The sequence below is a fragment of the Drosophila miranda genome, chromosome XR, assembly GCF_003369915.1.
Source record: "Drosophila miranda strain MSH22 chromosome XR, D.miranda_PacBio2.1, whole genome shotgun sequence".
Classification (NCBI taxonomy): domain Eukaryota; kingdom Metazoa; phylum Arthropoda; class Insecta; order Diptera; family Drosophilidae; genus Drosophila; species Drosophila miranda.
In genome coordinates, this window is record NC_046674.1 from 50,686,153 (window position 1) to 50,707,947 (window position 21,795).

Consider the following 21,795-nt stretch of genomic DNA (forward strand, 5'->3'; position numbering starts at 1 on the left):
TCTATCCGGTAGTTTCCTGGATATTACATCTTTCACAGTATTTTTCAATGCATTATTATAGATTAATCTATTGGATGGATCTTCGTCCAGCATCAACTTATTACTTATAATCAATGATTTGGTTTCTAATTCCTCGATGAACTTACGTAGGCTTCCGTTGTAGTTGGTGTGGTATAGGCGCCTCAGCAGCTCCTCATACGGCGTATGGTTTTCAAACTCGTTGATTAGGGCTGTCCTAAGTTCGATCCAGGTATTCGGCTGCACCATCTGCGATGTTCTCTGCGCGTCTCCTGCCAGTTGGACTTTAATTGCCCCGAATAATACCCTTTGCTGTCGAGCTTCTCCGGTTGGATATAGCTCTTGTATATATTCTATTCGCTTGATGAATGAACTCAGCTGTTCTACTGATCCATCATAAGCGGGCACTTGTCGGATCGACAATAGTGCTTGATTCAAATGAATCTCGCTCAGGCTTGGTGGTGGTAATGCCATTTTTTGAATTCTTTAGTTGTTCTTTTGGTTAAGTTTCACTTTTAATACTTGGTGTGATCACTGTGTTTGTTTGTTGTAACACTCGTTCTGCGATACACTTAGATTCTTAATATTTTGCGTGAACTCACTTTGTCTTCAAATTTTCAAACGCGGTGCTTGCTTTTGTAACACCAGTGCGGCGATGCACTTAGATTCTTATGCGGATTCTATTATACCAACACTATCCCGGGATTACTATGATTCTAGATAATCTAGTCGTATAGATTATCCTTAGCGAATCATTGACCTGAATATTTCCCGCGTTAGTTTTGTTAGAATCCTACCGGCTGCGCCAATAACAATTCCAATGTAGATGTTTGGTTTTTAAAAAAATGTTATTTAACCCAAACTTATATTAATACAATGGTTATTTAATGAGTTATCCCTGACTCTTAAGTAGAAAGTCTCAAATGGAACTGATTCTTCTGTCTTCATCTATTTTCTGATAGGCCTAGCTTGGGAAGCTTTCGAGCTTTGATTTAAAGCTTAAATCTTCGGCTTCAGCTTTCTTCTTCGGCTGCACTTCGGCTGATCGCGGCTTTGGCTTTCGGTGCGCTGGCCTACGTGAGTTGGCCAACGTATGGGAATTGTCGGCTTCGATGAAAGGGTTGCCTGCAGCTGGTGATCTGTATCGTCTTTCATTTGGGCCGGCCACTTGTTTATATGATTGGGGTGTGGGAGCCGAATTTGTTTACTTGGTTATCTATGGCTCAATTTGGTTGTGGGAATCAAATTATTTATTTTATCATCTTGGAATTTGTGTGATTTCCTGTTGACAGCTTACGATTCATTTGTTCTCTAGTGTTGGGGATCTTATTATTTGTTTATCCTAACTTGGTAGGGTTAGCGCTGGGCGTATGTCCAGGGCTTAACGTATACATAATGGGTATGTGGGTGTAGGGTATTATGGATATGTTACTATATATGTATGTATATTGATGTGTGCATATGTATGTACAATCCGAAGAGAGGATTACTCTTGTTTTGTTCTCTTTCCTAGATGATAATATCGTACTTGCTATAGAAACCACATGGTCCCAAAAATGATTTAATCTGTTTGGTCGTTTCTGGTATCGGGAACCTAACTATTGCTGAAATTTTGTTTGGATTCGGTACTATTCCCTCTGGTGTGACTATAGGACCAAGGAATTCGGTTTCCTTCTTCATAAATTCACACTTATCCAGTTGCTATTTTAGGTTTGCGTCCCTTAACTTTCCGAATACTTTTCTTAAGGATAACAAGTGTTCATCCAATGATGTGGAGAAGATTATTATGTCATCTAAATACACTAAACAATCTGTGAAGATCAGATCTTCCAATAGATTGTTCATGCCCGAAAGGCATCCGAGTGTATTCGTAATGACCATGTTTTGTTGAAAACGCTGTTTTCATGATTGAATTGGGTTCCATGGGGATTAGGTGGAAACCTTTAGCCAAGTCAATCGTAGTGAAATATTGACATTTTCCTAGTTTGTCTAGTATCTCATCCATTCTAGGAGTAGGGAATTTATCCTTTATAGTTATCTCATTAAGACCTCTATAATCCACAACTAGTCGGTACTTCTGCTTTCCGGAAGCATCGATCTTTTTCGGGATCATGGAAATGGGTGAACAGTAAGGCGATTTCGATCTACGAATTATTCCTTGCCTGATCATATCTTTTATTTGCTGATTAACTTCCTGGTCATGTATTTGCGCATACGTATATGGCCTCCGGTATACCGGATCTTCATGCTGGGTTTGTATAGTATGCTTGACAGTACTTGTAAAAGTCAAATTATCACCTTCTCTGTACTGCAAGTCATTATACTCATACAAGACCTTTTTCAGCCTTTCCTTTTCTTCACCATTTAAATGTTCTAGCCTTAATTCGTTACTTTCCCTTAACTCATTATCTAGCGCGGAAGTGAAGTATTGGTCCATCTCTAAGGATGGGCTAGAATATTCAGAGGTGAGCTGCCTTTTTTAGGTTTAGTATTGTTGATATATCTTTTCTCGCTAGAGTCATAAACAATCTATCCGGTAGTTTCCTGGATATTACATCTTTCACAGTATTTTCCAATGCATTATTATAGATAAATCTATTGGATGGATCTTCGTCCAGCATCAACTTATTACTTATAATGAATGATTTGGTTTCTAATTCCTCGATGAACTTACGTAGGCTTCCGTTGTAGTTGGTGTGGTATAGGCGCCTCAGCAGCTCCTCATACGGCGTATGGTTTTCAAACTCGTTGATTAGGGCTGTCCTAAGTTCGATCCAGGTATTCGGCTGCACCATCTGCGATGTTCTCTGCGCGTCTCCTGCCAGTTGGACTTTAATTGCCCCGAATAATACCCTTTGCTGTCGAGCTTCTCCGGTTGGATATAGCTCTTGTATATATTCTATTCGCTTGATGAATGAACTCAGCTGTTCTACTGATCCATCATAAGCGGGCACTTGTCGGATCGACAATAGTGCTTGATTCAAATGAATCTCGCTCAGGCTTGGTGGTGGTAATGCCATTTTTGGAATTCGTTAGTTGTTCTTTTGGTTAAGTTTCACTTTTAATACTTGGTGTGATCACTGTGTTTGTTTGTTGTAACACTCGTTCTGCGATACACTTAGATTCTTAATATTTTGCGTGAACTCACTTTGTCTTCAAATTTTCAAACGAGGTGCTTGCTTTTGTAACACCAGTGCGGCGATGCACTTAGATTCTTATGCGGATTCTATTATACCAACACTATCCCGGGATTACTATGATTCTAGATAATCTAGTCGTATAGATTATCCTTAGCGAATCATTGACCTGAATATTTTCCGCGTTAGTTTTGTTAGAATCCTACCGGCTGCGCCAATAACAATTCCAATGTAGATGTTTGGTTTTTAAAAAAATGTTATTTAACCCAAACTTATATTAATACAATGGTTATTTAATGAGTTATCCCTGACTCTTAAGTTGAAAGTCTCAAATGGAACTGATTCTTCTGTCTTCATCTATTTTCTGATAGGCCTAGCTTGGGAAGCTTTCGAGCTTTGATTTAAAGCTTAAATCTTCGGCTGCAGCTTTCTTCTTCGGCTGCACTTCGGCTGATCGCGGCTTTGGCTTTCGGTGCGCTGGCCTACGTGAGTTGGCCAACGTATGGGAATTGTCGGCTTCGATGAAAGGGTTGCCTGCAGCTGGTGATCTGTATCGTCTTTCATTTGGGCCGGCCACTTGTTTATATGATTGGGGTGTGGGAGCCGAATTTGTTTACTTGGTTATCTATGGCTCAATTTGATTGTGGGAATCAAATTGTTTATTTTATCATCTTGGAATTTGTGTGATTTCCTGTTGACAGCTTATGATTCATTTGTTCTCTAGTGTTGGGGATCTTATTATTTGTTTATCCTAACTTGGTAGGGTTAGCGCTGGGCGTATGTCCAGGGCTTAACGTATACATAATGGGTATGTGGGTGTAGGGTATTATGGATATGTTACTATATATGTATGTATATTGATGTGTGCATATGTATGTACAATCCGAAGAGAGGATTACTCTTGTTTTGTTCTCTTTCCTAGATGATAATATCGTACTTGCTATAGAAACCACATGGTCCCAAAAATGATTTAATCTGTTTGGTCGTTTCTGGTATCGGGAACCTAACTATTGCTGAAATTTTGTTTGGATTCGGTACTATTCCCTCTGGTGTGACTATAGGACCAAGGAATTCGGTTTCCTTCTTCATAAATTCACACTTATCCAGTTGCTATTTTAGGTTTGCGTCCCTTAACTTTCCGAATACTTTTCTTAAGGATAACAAGTGTTCATCCAATGATGTGGAGAAGATTATTATGTCATCTAAATACACTAAACAATCTGTGAAGATCAGATCTTCCAATAGATTGTTCATGCCCGAAAGGCATCCGAGTGTATTCGTAATGACCATGTTTTGTTGAAAACGCTGTTTTCATGATTGAATTGGGTTCCATGGGGATTAGGTGGAAACCTTTAGCCAAGTCAATCGTAGTGAAATATTGACATTTTCCTAGTTTGTCTAGTATCTCATCCATTCTAGGAGTAGGGAATTTATCCTTTATAGTTATCTCATTAAGACCTCTATAATCCACAACTAGTCGGTACTTCTGCTTTCCGGAAGCATCGATCTTTTTCGGGATCATGGAAATGGGTGAACAGTAAGGCGATTTCGATTTACGAATTATTCCTTGCCTGATCATATCTTTTATTTGCTGATTAACTGGCCTCCGGTATACCGGATCTTCATGCTGGGTTTGTATAGTATGCTTGACAGTACTTGTGAAAGTCAAATTATCACCTTCTCTGTACTGCAAGTCATTATACTCATACAAGACCTTTTTCAGCCTTTCCTTTTCTTCACCATTTAAATGTTCTAGCCTTAATTCGTTACTTTCCCTTAACTCATTATCTAGCGCGGAAGTGAAGTATTGGTCCATCTCTAAGGATGGGCTAGGATATTCAGAGGTGATCATATCCTTCCTTGACGATATATCGTCGCCTTCGGGTATTGTTTCGCTTACTTTAATAACCTCTCCGCCTGACATGATTGGGAATGTGCTTTCTCCTAATTTTACAGTCTTATCTCTGTAGCTAATTACTGCTTGACTGGCTACCAGATATTCTCGGCCTAGCAATATATCGTAGTTGCTAGAAAAGTTGAATATGTAAAACTTTTGCTCAGATGGACAGATTTTATTAGGCGGTCTTATTATACTTTTTGTTAGGTTAACTGGTCCATTGATCGTGTGGACTTTTACGTTTTCTTTATTTATTCGGGTATTCGTGAAATTCTCCTTCATGATATTAACAGAAGATCCCGAATCTACGATAACTCTGAATACCTTTGTTATTTATGGTAATTTGTATATAGGATCCCCTCTGTTTCTTCCGAGGCTATCTGATGAAAATTTACGTCCATCTTCATCTGATCGCTTTGGCTTTCCCTAGCTCTTTTAGTAGGTTGGTTGGGCCTATTGCCACTAGCTTGGTTATTCTGGCTATGGTAATTCATAGGATTTTGGGACTGCCCTTGTTGCAATGAATTTCGGAATTCTTGACGAAGTCCTTGGTTATTATTATTATTCCGAGATGAACTCGTTTGATCATGCAAATTCTGCGATTGTTGCTGGCTATTATTATTTGTATAATTTGGATAATAGTTTCCCGTATTCCTACGATTTGACTGCTGTTGTTTTTGCCTATCTTTACTCACATTTTTCTCTTCTGTATTATTTTCATATAATCCCTCTTCTTGAGCTGCCTTTTTTTTAGGTTTAGTATTGTTGATATATCTTTTCTCGCTAGAGTCATAAACAATCTATCCGGTAGTTTCCTGGATATTACATCTTTCACAGTATTTTTCAATGCATTATTATAGATTAATCTATTGGATAGATCTTCGTCCAGCATCAACTTATTACTTATAATCAATGATTTGGTTTCTAATTCCTCGATGAACTTACGTAGGCTTCCGTTGTAGTTGGTGTGGTATAGGCGCCTCAGCAGCTCCTCATACGGCGTATGGTTTTCAAACTCGTTGATTAGGGCTGTCCTAAATTCGATCCAGATATTCGGCTGCACCATCTGCGATGTTCTCTGCGCGTCTCCTGCCAGTTGGACTTTAATTGCCCCGAATAATACCCTTTGCTGTCGAGCTTCTCCGGTTGGATATAGCTCTTGTATATATTCTATTCGCTTGATGAATGAACTCAGCTGTTCTACTGATCCATCATAAGTGGGCACTTGTCGGATCGACAATAGTGCTTGATTCAAATGAATCTCGCTCAGGCTTGGTGGTGGTAATGCCATTTTTTGAATTCTTTAGTTGTTCTTTTGGTTAAGTTTCACTTTTAATACTTGGTGTGATCACTGTGTTTGTTTGTTGTAACACTCGTTCTGCGATACACTTAGATTCTTAATATTTTGCGTGAACTCACTTTGTCTTCAAATTTTCAAACGCGGTGCTTGCTTTTGTAACACCAGTGCGGCGATGCACTTAGATTCTTATGCGGATTCTATTATACCAACACTATCCCGGGATTACTATGATTCTAGATAATTTAGTCGTATAGATTATCCTTAGCGAATCATTGACCTGAATATTTTCCGCGTTAGTTTTGTTAGAATCCTACCGGCTGCGCCAATAACAATTCCAATGTAGATGTTTGGTTTTTTAAAAAATTGTATTTAACCCAAACTTATACTAATACAATGGTTATTTAATGAGTTATCCCTGACTCTTAAGTAGAAAGTCTCAAACGGAACTGATTCTTCTGTCTTCATCTATTTTCTGATAGGCCTAGCTTGGGAAGCTTTCGAGCTTTGATTTAAAGCTTAAATCTTCGGCTGCAGCTTTCTTCTTCGGCTGCACTTCGGCTGCACTTCGGCTGCACTTCGGCTGCACTTCGGCTGATCGCGGCTTTGGCTTTCGGTGCGCTGGCCTACGTGAGTTGGCCAACGTATGGGAATTGTCGGCTTCGATGAAAGGGTTGCCTGCAGCTGGTGATCTGTATCGTCTTTCATTTGGGCTGGCCACTTGTTTATATGATTGGGGTGTGGGAGCCGAATTTGTTTACTTGGTTATCTATGGCTCAATTTGGTTGTGGGAATCAAATTATTTATTTTATCATCTTGGAATTTGTGTGATTTCCTGAGGCTCAGACTGAAGCTGTTGTTCCGCGAAATGTTGCCGTTGCCGTTGCCGCTGCCGTTCAGGGGCATCACGGACAGGAGGGCCGTGGTGGTGATGCCGCCGCCGCCGCCTGCTCCTGGGGCAGGTCCACGATGGACAGGGACGAGGGGGAGCGCTGAATGGAGAGCGAGACGGGGATCGTGGTGATGACGTCATTGGGCTCGTAGCCACTGGCCGTTGTCGTGATGGTCGGCAGCTGGACGTTCGCCGCGATGGGAAGGATGCTCAGGGTCCCCGTGGGAATGGTGTCCCCGCCGCCGCTGCTGTTGGCCATCGTGAAGGGAAACGACAGCGTGGTGATGTTCATGGCAGCGGAGAGGGCTACGGAATCGAGAATCGAGGGGAGAGAGATTGTGGTTGGAGTATCTGCATCTGCATCTGCGGGAGTATCTGTGCCCATGCCCATGCCCATGCCCATGCCCATGCCCATGCCCATGCCCATGCCCATGCCCATGCCCATGCCCATGCCCATGCCCATGCCCATGCCCATTCCCATGCCCATGCCAATGCTCGGTGCTCGGAGAGGGGGGGAGACGTATGCCGCTCACCTGGATTCGTGCTGCCGTCTTTTGCCACCTCCGGAGTGGGGATCCGCGGCCGTGTCTTGGCCACATTCACATTCAGGCCATTTAGCTTTGAATCTAATGAATAAACGTGAATCATTTGTCATTCATTTGTGAAGCATACTTTTGGGGTCTTGTATCTGTATCTGCATCTGTAGCTGCATCTGCATCTGTACCGCGGCAGATACTCACTTTGCTTTATCAACTGCCTTTGGGCGCGTATCGACTTCCGATGCACAAACTTCCGTTTATTATTGGAAATTCCAACGCCAATTTGGAGCGATTCGATTCGATTCCCTTTTGGAGGCCCACACAGAAATCTGTATGGTGCCACTCGCCCCCTGCCCCCTCTCCATCACCCTCTCCCTGTCGTGGGATGTTCACCTTTTAATTCATTTTCGACACTTTTTGATCCTTCAGATACTGTATCTGGACGGTTTTCTAAGGGGTAAAGTACAAAAGAGTGAAAAAGTGAAAGCTCTCTAACTGCGATTGCCTACTCAGGAAATGGCTTCGTTCATTGCTTCGTTCAGGGCGGCGTAACCTCGTCTCCGATCACCAAGAACAGTCGTCGTTTGCGTGTCGACGAAATCACAGCGACAATCAAGCAGTTGCAGCCGGCCGCGCTTAAGCCCGTGTTGAAGTTGACTGAAGTCCAAATGAATAAATCTCGAATTGTCAATATCGTGTAGTACATTATTAACGTAAAGATTCCCCAGAGCATTTCTGCTCAACATTGAAGTCTCGTATCGAGGATTTTACAACAGTATCTATGCAGTGATTTCTGCAGAAGATCCGTTACTGCTCACTCGGACCGCCCAAGCGCGACTGCTGGAACACCGTCCGCGGAGCCACCCATTTATGTTGATTCCCCGATGTGGATGCTGGACAGAGTACTCGGGCTCGGGCTCGGGCTTGGGCATGAGTACTCGTGAGTGTATCGTATCAATCGCTCGCTTTGGGGTTCACAATTCTAATTGATCTCCGCTTTCCGCTCTTGGGGTAAGTTCCGCCGAAAGAGGCGCTTCAATTTACAATGAGAGCAAAAGAGAGTTTCTGTAGAGGGTTTTTCTTTTCTTTTCTTTTCTTTATTCTTTTTCTTTCATTTTGTACGAGAATTGCATTCGGGAAGGTGGAGGGTGGAAGGTGCAACAATCTAAAACGGAGGCAGACTCTTGAGCCTCCTGCTGGTGCACCGCACGAATGGTGCCGGCTGCTTTGTACCGGCGTTTCCTCCAGCGGGAGAGACTCCGGGAGCAGCTACGGAAGCGACTCCGGGAGCAGCTACGGGAGCGACTACGGGAACGACTGCAGGAGCGACTCCGACCGACTCGCCTTCATCGTCCGAGCCCCCGAGCATTACGCTGTCAAAAGTAACGCGGAACGCCCGCATTGTCATCATGTGCCGGGTGCTGCGTTCGCCCAAGGTGTTGCGTACCTTCAGGCATCGCTTCTGCGACAGGGTTCTTTTTTTTCGCCCGTACCCAGGGCGAGGCCGCGCCGTTGGCACTCGCCGAATGCCACGGCATGGCTGCTGGTCGGGCCGTCGTCCTTCACCTGGGCAGCGTCCTCATCGCCGGGCCGCTCAAAAATCGTCTCGAGACCGGTGGGCCTCGACTTTGCGGTGGTCTGCGATGGCGCCTGGGAACCGGTGGTCGGCGTCTGGCTGGGCTTCTTGGCGGTTGCCGCAGGTCCTGTATGCCCACGCAGCGACTCCCCACTCCCGGCTGAAATGAGATTTGGCAAAGTTACGACTGTCCGATGGCCACAGAACCGAGTACTTCCTTTACCTTTAGCTTTGCCTTCAACTTTTTTCTTTGCAGGCATCTCTCGTCTCTTTTTCCGGCTTTACCGTCTCCTGGGTAAACCTTTCGACTTCTCAAATGTAACGAACCTAAAAGGGTTCGATACAATCCGTCCCCCGACTCATAATAAGCGTATCGCACCACACCCCGCAACCAACGCCCCCTCTCCGCACGCAGCCACCGAACAACACGCGCCAACTCCATAACGCTGACCAAAGACATCATGTCGTGGAGACTTTCCCCACTCCAGGTCAAGCCATCGGCCAAGTGCGGTCTTCCGGGTTCATCAACTGCGGAAAGATGACACCGCGAAAGTCTGCGACGGTCACCAAAAACGGCGAATTGCACCCCGACGCGGAAGTGCACTTTCAAACCCGCGGACCCAGTAATACGGGCCTATAAAAAGACGACGACGAGAACCGAGAAGCGACTTGCGCAGAAACTTGGTTCGGAGTTGTAACGAACCTAAAAGGTTTCGATACAATCCGTCCCCCGACTTATAATGAGTGCGTCGCACCACACCCCGCGATATCTAATAAACTTATAATTTCTGAAGAATAACTGCTTGCCGATTTAATTTGTGATCTCACATATCTAATGGATGAAATATATGGATCTGAAGAGGCTGCCAACATGTTGAAAAGGTCTTGGTTTTGCTTAATTCGTGATGTCTTGCACGTATTCATATTCCTGTTTTTTTTAGTCTTTGTTTCTTGTTTCCTGGGCTTCCTCTGACATCTCTCCAATTAGTAGGCACTGATGTTCAATTAAAATTTGACCATGTGCTAAAAATGAATTCAATATATACACATATGTAGGTACCACCCTTCGACATAATAAAAAGCAGGTTACACAACCTGCTAAAAAAGACAGGTAATGGTAGAAATACTAGCCTGCATATTGATTCATAACCAACAACATAATTAAGGTAATAAGGCTCTAATATTGAGTGTACCTGAGCATATGGATTCATTAGTACCTACATTTTGAGCAGTTTTTCAACTTTGACTGGACTTTACAAAAATATTTACCTAAATTTTCCCGAGATTTTTTTTGTATATGTTCCTTGAACTATTTATTACCTATGTTTAAAGGCCCTTTCTGCGCTTCGGAGCCATTTGGCTTCTATACCGATTTACCTGGCACAACCTCGCACGAAAAACGGTCAAAATATGATTTTGTATGGGATTTAAGAGCTGTGATAGCCGTTTTTGACCGTTTTTCGCGCGAGGTTGTGACAGGTAAATCGGTATAGAAGCCAAACGGCTCCGAAACGCAGAAAGGGCTTTTAGACTTAGGTAATAAATAGTTCAAGGAACATATACAAAAAAAATCTCGGGAAAATTTAGTTAATATTTTTTAAAAGTCCAGTCAAAGTTAAAAAACAGCCTAATTTTTAGATGGTTTGCAAAACAAGCTTTTTTAAACAACTGCCTATGCAACTGACCATATTTTTAAAAAGTTTTCTTAAGAGTTAATGCAACTAATAAAAGATACCAAAAACAGAATCATACGTTACATAGTTAACTTTTTTTTCCACCTGAAAGATGCAGTATTTGAATACAAGTTTAAAAAAATTGTGCGCGCTGAAACAGTCTGCATTTTTTGAAGGTTTGATTTTTGAAAGCTCTGGAAAATTCTCTATTAAATGCGTATATTCATTAAATCCAAAGCGCTAAAAAAATCTCTGACTTTTGCCACCTCTTTTCGTCGAAATCGCCACTGTGCGGCATGCAGAACCCTCCAGTCAGCCGTTGGCACGTCCGGATTTTGCCTCTGCAGCAGCTTCAGTGCTCGCTCCCCCTGGACAGCAATGGGGAAGAGCACCTTCGCCTTTGGTATGGACGGGATCAGCTCCCTGTCTACCACCTCCAGCTTGGCCCCCTCCCACAGAGCTTCCAGTAGGGGCACCTTCTGCACCAGCCACTGCCGCGTTGGGTCGTCATTACACTTGAGGATTTTGACCCCGTTCAGCCATCCCGCTCCATCGAACGTGGGCATGGGAGCGCTAGGGTCCTCCTCCATTCGCGAGAATAGTGCCTCGACGAGCTGCGCGTGGACTAACTTTCACTGCGCCGCCGTCATCTTCCCGTTCTCGTCGCTGCGGTCGATCAAGGCCACAATGAGATGTCTCTTGGACACCTCGCCCATGGCCTTCTGTCTCGGCTTCCTCGTCTTCGGCTGGGGTGTGGCCACCTTGGGCCCGCGTTGCCGCTTGCTCGCCGGAGTGTCTTTGGCAGCACTCTCGATCGAGCGTTGCCTCTTGGTGGCCAACATCTCATCCACTTTGTTGGCGAATCCACCGTTTGTTGCCTTCATCTGGGGCAACTGCGCGTAGTGTTCGCGGCCCTCCTGTACCCGTTGCTCAGCCCAGGCTAGCTGGGACTTCTCCTCTTGGGAGGTATCCGCCTTGCCCTGGAGCCGGCTCAGTAACTTGAGGGCCGCCTTATACTGAGCTTTTGCCTTCATACGCTTCGACCCTTCCCTACGCAGGGAGCTGGTACCTGATTCCGGCGAGCGGAGAAGGCTTTCCTCTTCGGTCTTGCTAATGGATAGCACGCTCTCCGGGTCCGAGTCTGCGTCGACAACGGCACCCGCGCGGCTCACCCTGCAACGCGTCGTTTTTGTGGCAGTAGTATTACAACTGACATGGCCTGCTCCCGCCATGCCCGAGGTGTGACCGCTGGCGACACGCAAAGAGGATTGCTCCTCCCCGTGCCCGCCTGTGGTAGCAGTCACGCTTTCCACCGACGTTTGGGTTGACATTCCAACCCGTGCTTGCTTCTTATCAGCCTCCATATTTGGCCCGAAGGTCCATACCGGTTAATGTCTTTCGGGGGGACCACCCCTAGCGTTTTATGCCTGGCCGCCAGGCACCTCCAGCCATGGCATTGTTTCAGTTCCCCCGACTTTAGATCGGGAAGACGATGGACCATAGCCTTAGCTAGACACTGCATTACCCCGGTCAGGGCAAGCGACAGTGCATTATCCTCGCCCGGGATAATGCAGTGTCCATTGCTCAGCCGGCACCCTCGTGGAGGGTTCAGCAAGAGGGTTTTTGCCAGCCACATTAATCCTAAAGATGCACAAATTTTATAGCTTGAACAAACAAAAACAAAAACACATACATTAATCGCATATCACATATTATGTTTTTTGGGGAGGATGGTGAGGGGGAGGGGGGGTTCCAAAGTATTTACACGGTCCAATGTTTGCACGGGTAATATAATGGAGATTCTCTTGGTAAAGATTTTATTCGTAATTTATTCGCCCAACTATCGAGAAAGACTCGCGTGTGCCGCACGATACGATCCATTACGATACGATCCGTCTGTGGGCTATATATGTATGTATATTGATGTGTGCATATGTATGTACAATCCGAAGAGAGGATTACTCTTGTTTTGTTCTCTTTCCTAGATGATAATATCGTATCAGTGGTTCTGGAAGGGGGTGCTTAAACCTACGACGAAAGCTATCCAGTGGATCCAGTGGATGGGTCGGAATAGGTGTCCTGTTCCTCCGCTCAGACATAGACCTCCCCTGTCTTGGCCTCGGGACTGTGTTTGGCGAGGGTTAAGCGAGCACTCGTGGCCGCTGCCGTTACCGTTGCCGTGGCGCCGCTCTGGGGCAGGGCGATCGTGCCAACGGATGAAGAGTTGTCCACTGTATCCACTGTGGGGGCTCCTGCCGAACGCACCGAGGAGCGCACTGTGGGGTCCTGCAGGTTGAGGCTCAGACTGAAGCTGTTGTTCCGCGAAATGTTGCCGTTGCCGTTGCCGTTTTCCGCTGCCGTTCAGGGGCTTCACGAACAGGAGGGACGTGGTGGTGATGCCGCCGCCGCCGCCCGCACCCGGCCCCACGGTCATGCCGTTGCTGGAGCCACTGTTGCTGTAGCCGTCCTGCTCCTGGGCCAGGTCCACGATGGACAGGGACGAGGGGGAGCGCTGAATGGAGAGCGAGACGGGGATCGTGGTGATGACGTCATTGGGCTCGTAGCCACTGGCCGTTGTCGTGATGGTCGGCAGCTGGACGTTCGCCGCGATGGGAAGGATGCTCAGGGTCCCCGTGGGAATGGTGTCCCCGCCGCCGCTGCTGTTGGCCATCGTGAAGGGAAACGACAGCGTGGTGATGTTCGTGGCAGCGGAGAAGGCTTCGGAATCGAGAATCGAGGGGAGAGAGATTGTGGTTGGAGTATCTGCATCTGCATCTGCATCTGCGGGAGTATCTGTGCCCGGTACTCTCTGCTGACTGCTGGAAAGCCATCCTTCATGTTGATGGCCTGCGCCAGGGCCGCTGTGGCTGGGTGTCCTGGAATCAGAGTGTTATTCGATGAGGAGCTGTCCATCTCTTTGATGGGCGACAGGAGGAGGGTGCCCAGCACCTGGCCGCCGCCATCGTGCCCCAGATGCATGCCCCCTCCCATGCCCATGCCCATCCCCATGCCCATGCCCGTGCTCGTGGTGTTGGTTGTGGTGTAGGAGGAGGGGTAAATGTGGTGCGCCCTCCCTGTGGCTGTTGCGGGGGCTGCTGTGGTGTGATTTGGTGTTGTGATGGCGCCACTACGACGGCACTAGAGGCTACAGTGGATACGGATACACAATACGGTGCATGAGTGGGGTGCTCGGAGAGGAGGGGAGACGCATGCTGCTCACCTGGATTCGTGCTGCCGTCTTTTGCCACCTCCGGAGTGGGGAACCGCGGCCGTGTCCTGGCCACATTCACATTCAGGCCATTTAGCTTTGAATCTAATGAATAAACGTGAATCATTTGTCATTCATTTGTGAAGCATACTTTTGGGGTCTTGTATCTGTATCTGTATCTGTAGCTGCATCTGTATCTGCATTTGCATCTGTACCGCGGTAGATACTCACTTTGCTTTATCAACTGCCTTTGGGCGCGTATCGACTTCCGATGCACAAGGTTCCGTTTATTATGGGACATTCCAACGCCAATTTGGAGCGATTCGATTCGATTCCCTTTTGGAGGCCCACACAGAAATCTGTATGGTGCCACTCGCCCCCTGCCCCCTGCCCTCTCTCCCTCTCCCTGTCGTGGGATGTTCACCTTTTAATTGATTTTCGACACTTTTTGATCCTTCAGATACTGTATCTGGACGGTTTTCTAAGGGATAAAGTACAAAGAGTGAAAAAGTGAAAGCTCTCTAACTGCGATTGCCTACTCAGGAAATGGCTTCGTTCATTGCTTCGTTCAGGGCGGCGTAACCTCGTCTCCGATCACCAAGAACAGTCGTCGTTTGCGTGTCGACGAAATCATAGCGACAATCAAGCAGTTGCAGCCGGCCGCGCTTAAGCCCGTATTAACCGTTAACCATTAAATTGTACCCCATACGCGTTTTCAATTAAAGTTGAAGTTGACTGTAGTCCAAATGAATAAATCTCGAATTGTCTATATCGTGTAGTACAGTATTAACGTAAAGATTCCACAGAGCATTTCTGCTCAACATTGAAGTCTCGTATCGAGGATTTCTTCTTTGGACGTTGACATGCAATGACTGCATCTTTCACCGTCAAGTGGCCCGTGTGAAACCAGCAGAAGATTGTTACGCGCGGATCCCAGGCAAAACGCAGCCCTCCTGCCGCCCAACCGACCGAGGGGCGCTGCCGCATGAGGCACGGTGCGTAGCCGAACCGAACGCGAACATGCAAGAAAGATAGCTATTAGACTAACATTCGAGGAAAAATAGCACTAAACTTACTAAGAAACTAAGCATGCAATCAAAATACAAATACCACTACAGTTACTAATTACTAGAAAGGTGTGTAAGGATTAGTAATTTAATAAGAGGAAGACAATTAGTGGTGGATATGATATGGTAGAGGGAATTATAGTCCGAGCATAAGACCCTAAACGGTTTATGCAAGGAATAATTCGATCTACAAGGTGGAAGGAACAACGGTATAAAATTTCTAGTCAGTCTAATAGGAATCGTGAAGTTTATGCGGCTCAACAGATCAGGGCTGTCTATGTCACCCCTGATCAAGTTGTGCATAAATATCACACCAAGCATTTTTCTACGGTTAACTAAGGATGGGAGGTTTACTAATAGTAGTCTACTAGAGTAAGATGGGAGTCTTACACCCGCATCCCAGTTAAGGCCCCGCAGAGCAAAGAGTAAAAAGTTTTTCTGTACTGATTCTTTACGGTCCTGGTGTACTTTGTACTGAGGGCACCATACACAGGAGCCGTATTCTAAAATCGGACGAACTAGCGTAGTATAGAGAGTCTTTGTTATATAAGGGTCGTCAAATTCTTTTGACCACCTCTTTATAAACCCAAGCACGCCCATGGCCTTATTTACCATGGTAGAAATGTGTTCGGAAAACTTTAACTTGGGGTCTAACATAACAGCCAGATCATCCACCAGGGTAATTCTCTCAAGAGAACCACCAAATAGGGTATAGGGAGCCAACAAAGGGCTAGAACGATGAAATGTCATAACTTTGCATTTCGAGGCATTAAGGTGTAACAACTTTGCACAACACCATGACTGAAAGTTTTTGAGATCGGATTGCAAGCGAGAATGAAATGAAATGTCCTTGTACTGGACACAGAGTTTAACATCATCCGCATACATAAGTACTCGAGAGTATGTTAATACTGAAGGCAAGTCATTAATAAAGAGTGTGAAGAGTAAGGGGCCTAGATGGCTGCCCTGTGGTACTCCCCAAGAAACCTTTACTGGTAAAGAGAGGGTGTTTTTGAAGAGGACTCTTTGAGACCTAGAACAAGGATAGCTAGAAATCCATCTCAGGAGGTTGGCCGGAAACCCTAAAAGCTCAAGTTTATGCGCTAAAAGGGAATGGTTTACAGAGTCGAATGCTTTACTAAAGTCGGTGTAAATAACATCCGTCTGTAAGTTACCTTGAAAGCCTTTAATAATGAAAGAGGTAAACTCTAACAACTTCGTGGTGGTTGATCGCCGCCTTATAAATCCATGCTGAATTGGAGATATAAGTGACTTGCAGAGATGTTGCAAGTGCGGAGTTAAAACCTTTTCAAACATTTTAGGAATAGCGGATAACTTTGCTATACCTCTATAATTTTTTGCATCAGACTTGTTACCTTTTTTATGGAGAGGAATTACAAACGATTCCTTCCAGATCGGGGGGAAGCAAGAAGAATCAATGGACAGGGTGAATAGTTTAAGCAAAGGTCCACACAGAGCCTCGGCGCAGTACCTGAGTACACAACCTGGAACCCCGTCTGGACCCGGTGAAAACACCGGCTTAACTAGTCGAAGATCATGAAGTAAAGAACATTCATTTAACAAGGGACTGAAAATGCCTTTCGACCTCGGTAAACCGTATGGGTACGGATGACCAGAGTAGCTTTCCTCAGAATAGGTGGTTTGGAAAAATTGGGCAAAAAGATCGGCAATTGCCTGATCATTATTTGCCGACGTATTACAAAATGAAAGCGAGGATGGGTGTGCGGACGTTCTACGCTTACTGTTTACGAAGCAGTAAAACTGTTTAGGGTCCTGAGAAAAACGTATCCTGCATCGAGATAGGTAGTTCTTATAGCATTGAGCATTAAGAACTGAAAAGTTTGACCGAGCTATTACATAGCGAGAGTGAGAAGTAGGAGAACCCACTTCTTGAAATTTTTTATAAAGTCTTGATTTTAAGTTTTTTAGACTGGATAACTCTTTGGTAAACCAAGGGGGTTTTCCAGATCTAATCGGACAAGAAAGCGGGACACAGGAATCAAAAAATGTGCCAAGAGCATTGTAAAAAATGTTTGTGCCTTTTATGACATCAGTGCACAAGTACAAAGCGGACCAATCAAAATCCCTAATTAGATTATAAAGCTTCTAAAATTTGGCTTTACGAAAGCAACGGAAACGTTCAGGTGGCCTACTCAACCGATCCAATACAGTTGGTCCTATATCTAGCGACACTTCGAAAGTAGGATGGTAGGCGTCTTCAGGTATAGTGAGCGGAAGGGCTCGAGTAACCAACAGCTCGAGCTTTGTAAGGTCGGATCCGATACAAAGCACAGATCAAGCAATCGACCCAAGGAATTTTTTACATGATTGACTTGAGACAGGGACAGGTCAAGCAAGCCGTCAACAAAGTCATGTCGTGACATGGGCACTAAAAGTTGTGTACCGGCCTGTTAAAACCTCGGAACTAAAAATGTCCGGCTTTAACCAGGTTTCGGTAAGCACAATAACGTGGGAAGCAAATGCAACACTATCCCGGAAAAGAATGCTGAGCTTACTACGCAAGCCTCTAACATTCTGATACGTTACTAAAAGAGAAGTTAGTTTTTCGGAAAAGTGGAAGCAAGACGGGAAGTTGAGGTTGAGGGTGGCACACTGGAAAGATTTGTAAGGGATATGGGGCGCCTATTCTTCTTCTTAGCCTTAAACTCCTTCACCACCAAATGCTCCGGCCAAAAATTTGGCGGAGCACATGGTGTCAAATTGAGTTGAGTTAAAGTTGAACTTTGTTGCCGGTGCATATTTTCCAATGTAAAATGCTCAATTTCTATTTTTTTTTTATCGAAAATTACTTTTAATGGTGTTTTTTACTATAAAATATTATTTTTTAATTAATTTTCAACTAAACCTAATATTAAAAAGTTTAAATAAAAAAAAATTTTTTTTTTAAATCTGCAAGTTGATTTAATTTTGTTGTTTCTGTACAATAATCCTCCACTTCCTGTTTAGTGGGAGGAATATCTAATAAACTTATCATTTCTGAAGAATAACTGCTTGCCGATTTAATTTGTGATCTCACATATCTAATGGATGAAATATATGGATCTGAAGAGGCTGCCAACATGTTGAAAACGTCTTGGTTTTGCTTAATTCGTGATGTCTTGCACGTATTCATATTCCTGTTTTTTTGTAGTCTTTGTTTCTTGTTTCCTGGGCTTCCTCTGACATCTCTCCAATTAGTAGGCACTGATGTTCAATTAAAATTTGACCATGTGCTAAAAATGAATTCAATATATACACATATGTAGGTACCACCCTTTGACATAATAAAAAGCAGGTTACAAAACCTGCTAAAAAAGACAGGTAATGGTAGAAATACTAGCCTGCATATTGATTCATAACCAACAACATAATTGAGGTAATAAGGCTCTAATATTGAGTGTACCTGAGCATATGGATTCATTAGTACCTACATTTTGAGCAGTTTTTCAACTTTGACTGGACTTTACAAAAATATTTACCTAAATTTTCCCGAGATTTTTTTTGTATATGTTCCTTGAACTATTTATTACCTAAGTTTAAAGGCCCTTTCTGCGCTTCGGAGCCATTTGGCTTCTATACCGATTTACCTGGCACAACCTCGCACGAAAAACGATCAAAATATGATTTTGTATGGGATTTAAGAGCTGTGATAGCCGTTTTTGACCGTTTTTCGCGCGAGGTTGTGACAGGTAAATCGGTATAGAAGCCAAACGGCTCCGAAACGCAGAAAGGGCTTTTAGACTTAGGTAATAAATAGTTCAAGGAACATATACAAAAAAAATCTCGGGAAAATTTAGTTAATATTTTTTAAAAGTCCAGTCAAAGTTAAAAAACAGCCTAATTTTTAGATGGTTTGCAAAACAAGCTTTTTTAAACAACTGCCTATGCAACTGACCATATTTTTAAAAAGTTTTCTTAAGAATTAATGCAACTAATAAAATATACCAAAAACAGATAATACGTTACATAGTTAACTTTTTTTTCCACCTGAAAGATGCAGTATTTGAATACAAGTTTAAAAAAATTGTGCGCGCTGAAACAGTCTGAATTTTTTGAAGGTTTGATTTTTGAAAGCTCTGGAAAATTCTCTATTAAATGCGTATATTCATTAAATCCAAAGCGCTAAAAAAATCTCTGACTTTTGCCACCTCTTTTCGTCGAAATCGCCACTGTGCGGCATGCAGAACCCTCCAGTCAGCCGTTGGCACGTCCGGATTTTGCCTCTGCAGCAGCTTCAGTGCTCGCTCCCCCTGGACAGCAATGGGGAAGAGCACCTTCGCCTTTGGTATGGACGGGATCAGCTCCCTGTCTACCACCTCCAGCTTGGCCCCCTCCCACAGAGCTTCCAGTAGGGGCACCTTCTGCACCAGCCACTGCCGCGTTGGGTCGTCATTACACTTGAGGATTTTGACCCCGTTCAGCCATCCCGCTCCATCGAACGTGGGCATGGGAGCGCTAGGGTCCTCCTCCATTCGCGAGAATAGTGCCTCGACCAGCTGCGCGTGGACTAACTTCCACTGCGCCGCCGTCATCTTCCCGTTCTCGTCGCTGCGGTCGATCAAGGCCACAATGAGATGTCTCTTGGACACCTCGCCCATGGCCTTCTGTCTCAGCTTCCTCGTATTCGGCTGCGGGGTGGCCACCTTGGGCCCGCGTTGCCGCTTGCTCGCCGGAGTGTCTTTGGCAGCACTCTCGATCGAGCGTTGCCTCTTGGTGGCCAACATCTCATCCACTTTGTTGGCGAATCCACCGTTTGTTGCCTTCATCTGGGGCAACTGCGCGTAGTGTTCGCGGCCCTCCTGTACCCGTTGCTCAGCCCAGGCTAGCTGGGACTTCTCCTCTTGGGAGGTATCCGCCTTGCCCTGGAGCCGGCTCAGTAACTTGAGGGCCGCCTTATACTGAGCTTTTGCCTTCATACGCTTCGACCCTTCCCTACGCAGGGAGCTGGTACCTGATTCCGGCGAGCGGAGAAGGCTTTCCTCTTCGGTCTTGCTAATGGATAGCACGCTCTCCGGGTCCGAGTCTGCGTCGACAACGGCACCCGCGCGGCTCACCCTGCAACGCGTCGTTTTTGTGGCAGTAGTATTACAACTGACATGGCCTGCTTCCGCCATGCCCGAGGTGTGACCGCTGGCGACACGCAAAGAGGATTGCTCCTCCCCGTGCCCGCCGGTGGTAGCAGTCACGCTTTCCACCGACGTTTGGGTTGACATTCCAACCCGTGCTTGCTTCTTATCAGCCTCCATATTTGGCCCGAAGGTCCATACCGGTTAATGTCTTTCGGGGGGACCACCCCCTAGCGTTTTATGCCTGGCCGCCAGGCACCTCCAGCCATGGCATTGTTTCAGTTCCCCGACTTTAGATCGGGAAGACGATGGACCATAGCCTTAGCTAGACACTGCATTACCCCGGTCAGGGCAAGCGACAGTGCATTATCCTCGCCCGGGATAATGCAGTGTCCATTGCTCAGCCGGCACCCTCGTGGAGGGTTCAGCAAGAGGGTTTTTGCCAGCCACATTAATCCTAAAGATGCACAAATTTTATAGCTTGAACAAACAAAAACAAAAACACATACATTAATCGCATATCACATATTATGTTTTTTGGGGAGGATGGTGAGGGGGAGGGGGGGTTCCAAAGTATTTACACGGTCCAATGTTTGCACGGGTAATATAATGGAGATTCTCTTGGTAAAGATTTTATTCGTAATTTATTCGCCCAACTATCGAGAAAGACTCGCGTGTGCCGCACGATACGATCCATTACGATACGATCCGTCTGTGGGCTATATATGTATGTATATTGATGTGTGCATATGTATGTACAATCCGAAGAGAGGATTACTCTTGTTTTGTTCTCTTTCCTAGATGATAATATCGTATCAGTGGTTCTGGAAGGGGGTGCTTAAACCTACGACGAAAGCTATCCAGTGGATCCAGTAGATGGGTCGGAATAGGTGTCCTGTTCCTCCGCTCAGACATAGACCTCCCCTGTCTTGGCCTCGGGACTGTGTTTGGCGAGGGTTAAGCGAGCACTCGTGGCCGCTGCCGTTACCGTTGCCGTGGCGCCGCTCTGGGCAGGGCGATCGTGCCAACGGATGAAGAGTTTTATTTATTTATTTATTAAATTAACAAATTATCTGTTAATAATGGTACTTAGTTACTAAAGGCAGAAAAAGATAAGTTAAAAGTTAGCTAAATTTAAATGATTATAAATATTGCACGCAATTAGTTTAAGAGACAGTTCAGGGGATAGGGTTAGACAGAGGGAGTTATAATTATGGCATAAAACCCTAAAAGGTTCATGATCAGCATAATTAGACCTACATATGGGTAGACGGATAGGCCTAAAAGTACGGGTAGGTCTGGATGGAACGGCCAAGTCAATCTGACCCAAGAGAGTTTGGGAGTCAACAGTCCCAAGAAGGAGCTTGTGCACGAACATTACGCCATTGCATATTCTGCAACGAC

General features: G+C 45.1%; 3 protein-coding genes across 3 annotated transcripts in view; all 3 read right to left on the minus strand.

The window, feature by feature from the left end:
- Positions 1-9,229: 9,229 nt before the first annotated feature.
- Positions 9,230-9,943, minus strand: LOC117186109. The gene is made up of 2 exons (XM_033386204.1): positions 9,580-9,943; positions 9,230-9,516 (listed from the first exon to the last, which is right to left on the minus strand). Exons 1-2 carry the CDS (start codon positions 9,614-9,616, stop codon positions 9,230-9,232), a joined length of 324 nt encoding a protein of 107 aa, XP_033242095.1. The 5' UTR covers positions 9,617-9,943.
- Positions 9,944-12,774: 2,831 nt separating this feature from the next.
- The window catches only part of LOC117186212, a 49,454-nt gene continuing 40,433 nt past the window's right edge, over positions 12,775-21,795 (minus strand). Inside the window, exon 4 of the mRNA XM_033386553.1 lies at positions 12,775-13,569. Within this exon, the coding sequence (XP_033242444.1) occupies positions 13,029-13,569 (541 nt within the window). The 3' untranslated portion in view covers positions 12,775-13,028. The remainder of the gene's footprint in view (positions 13,570-21,795) is intronic.
- Positions 13,603-14,399, minus strand: LOC117186213. The gene is made up of 2 exons (XM_033386554.1): positions 14,250-14,399; positions 13,603-13,905 (listed from the first exon to the last, which is right to left on the minus strand). The coding sequence occupies exons 1-2, from the start codon at positions 14,362-14,364 to the stop codon at positions 13,652-13,654; spliced, it is 369 nt and encodes a 122-aa protein (XP_033242445.1). The 5' UTR covers positions 14,365-14,399; the 3' UTR covers positions 13,603-13,651.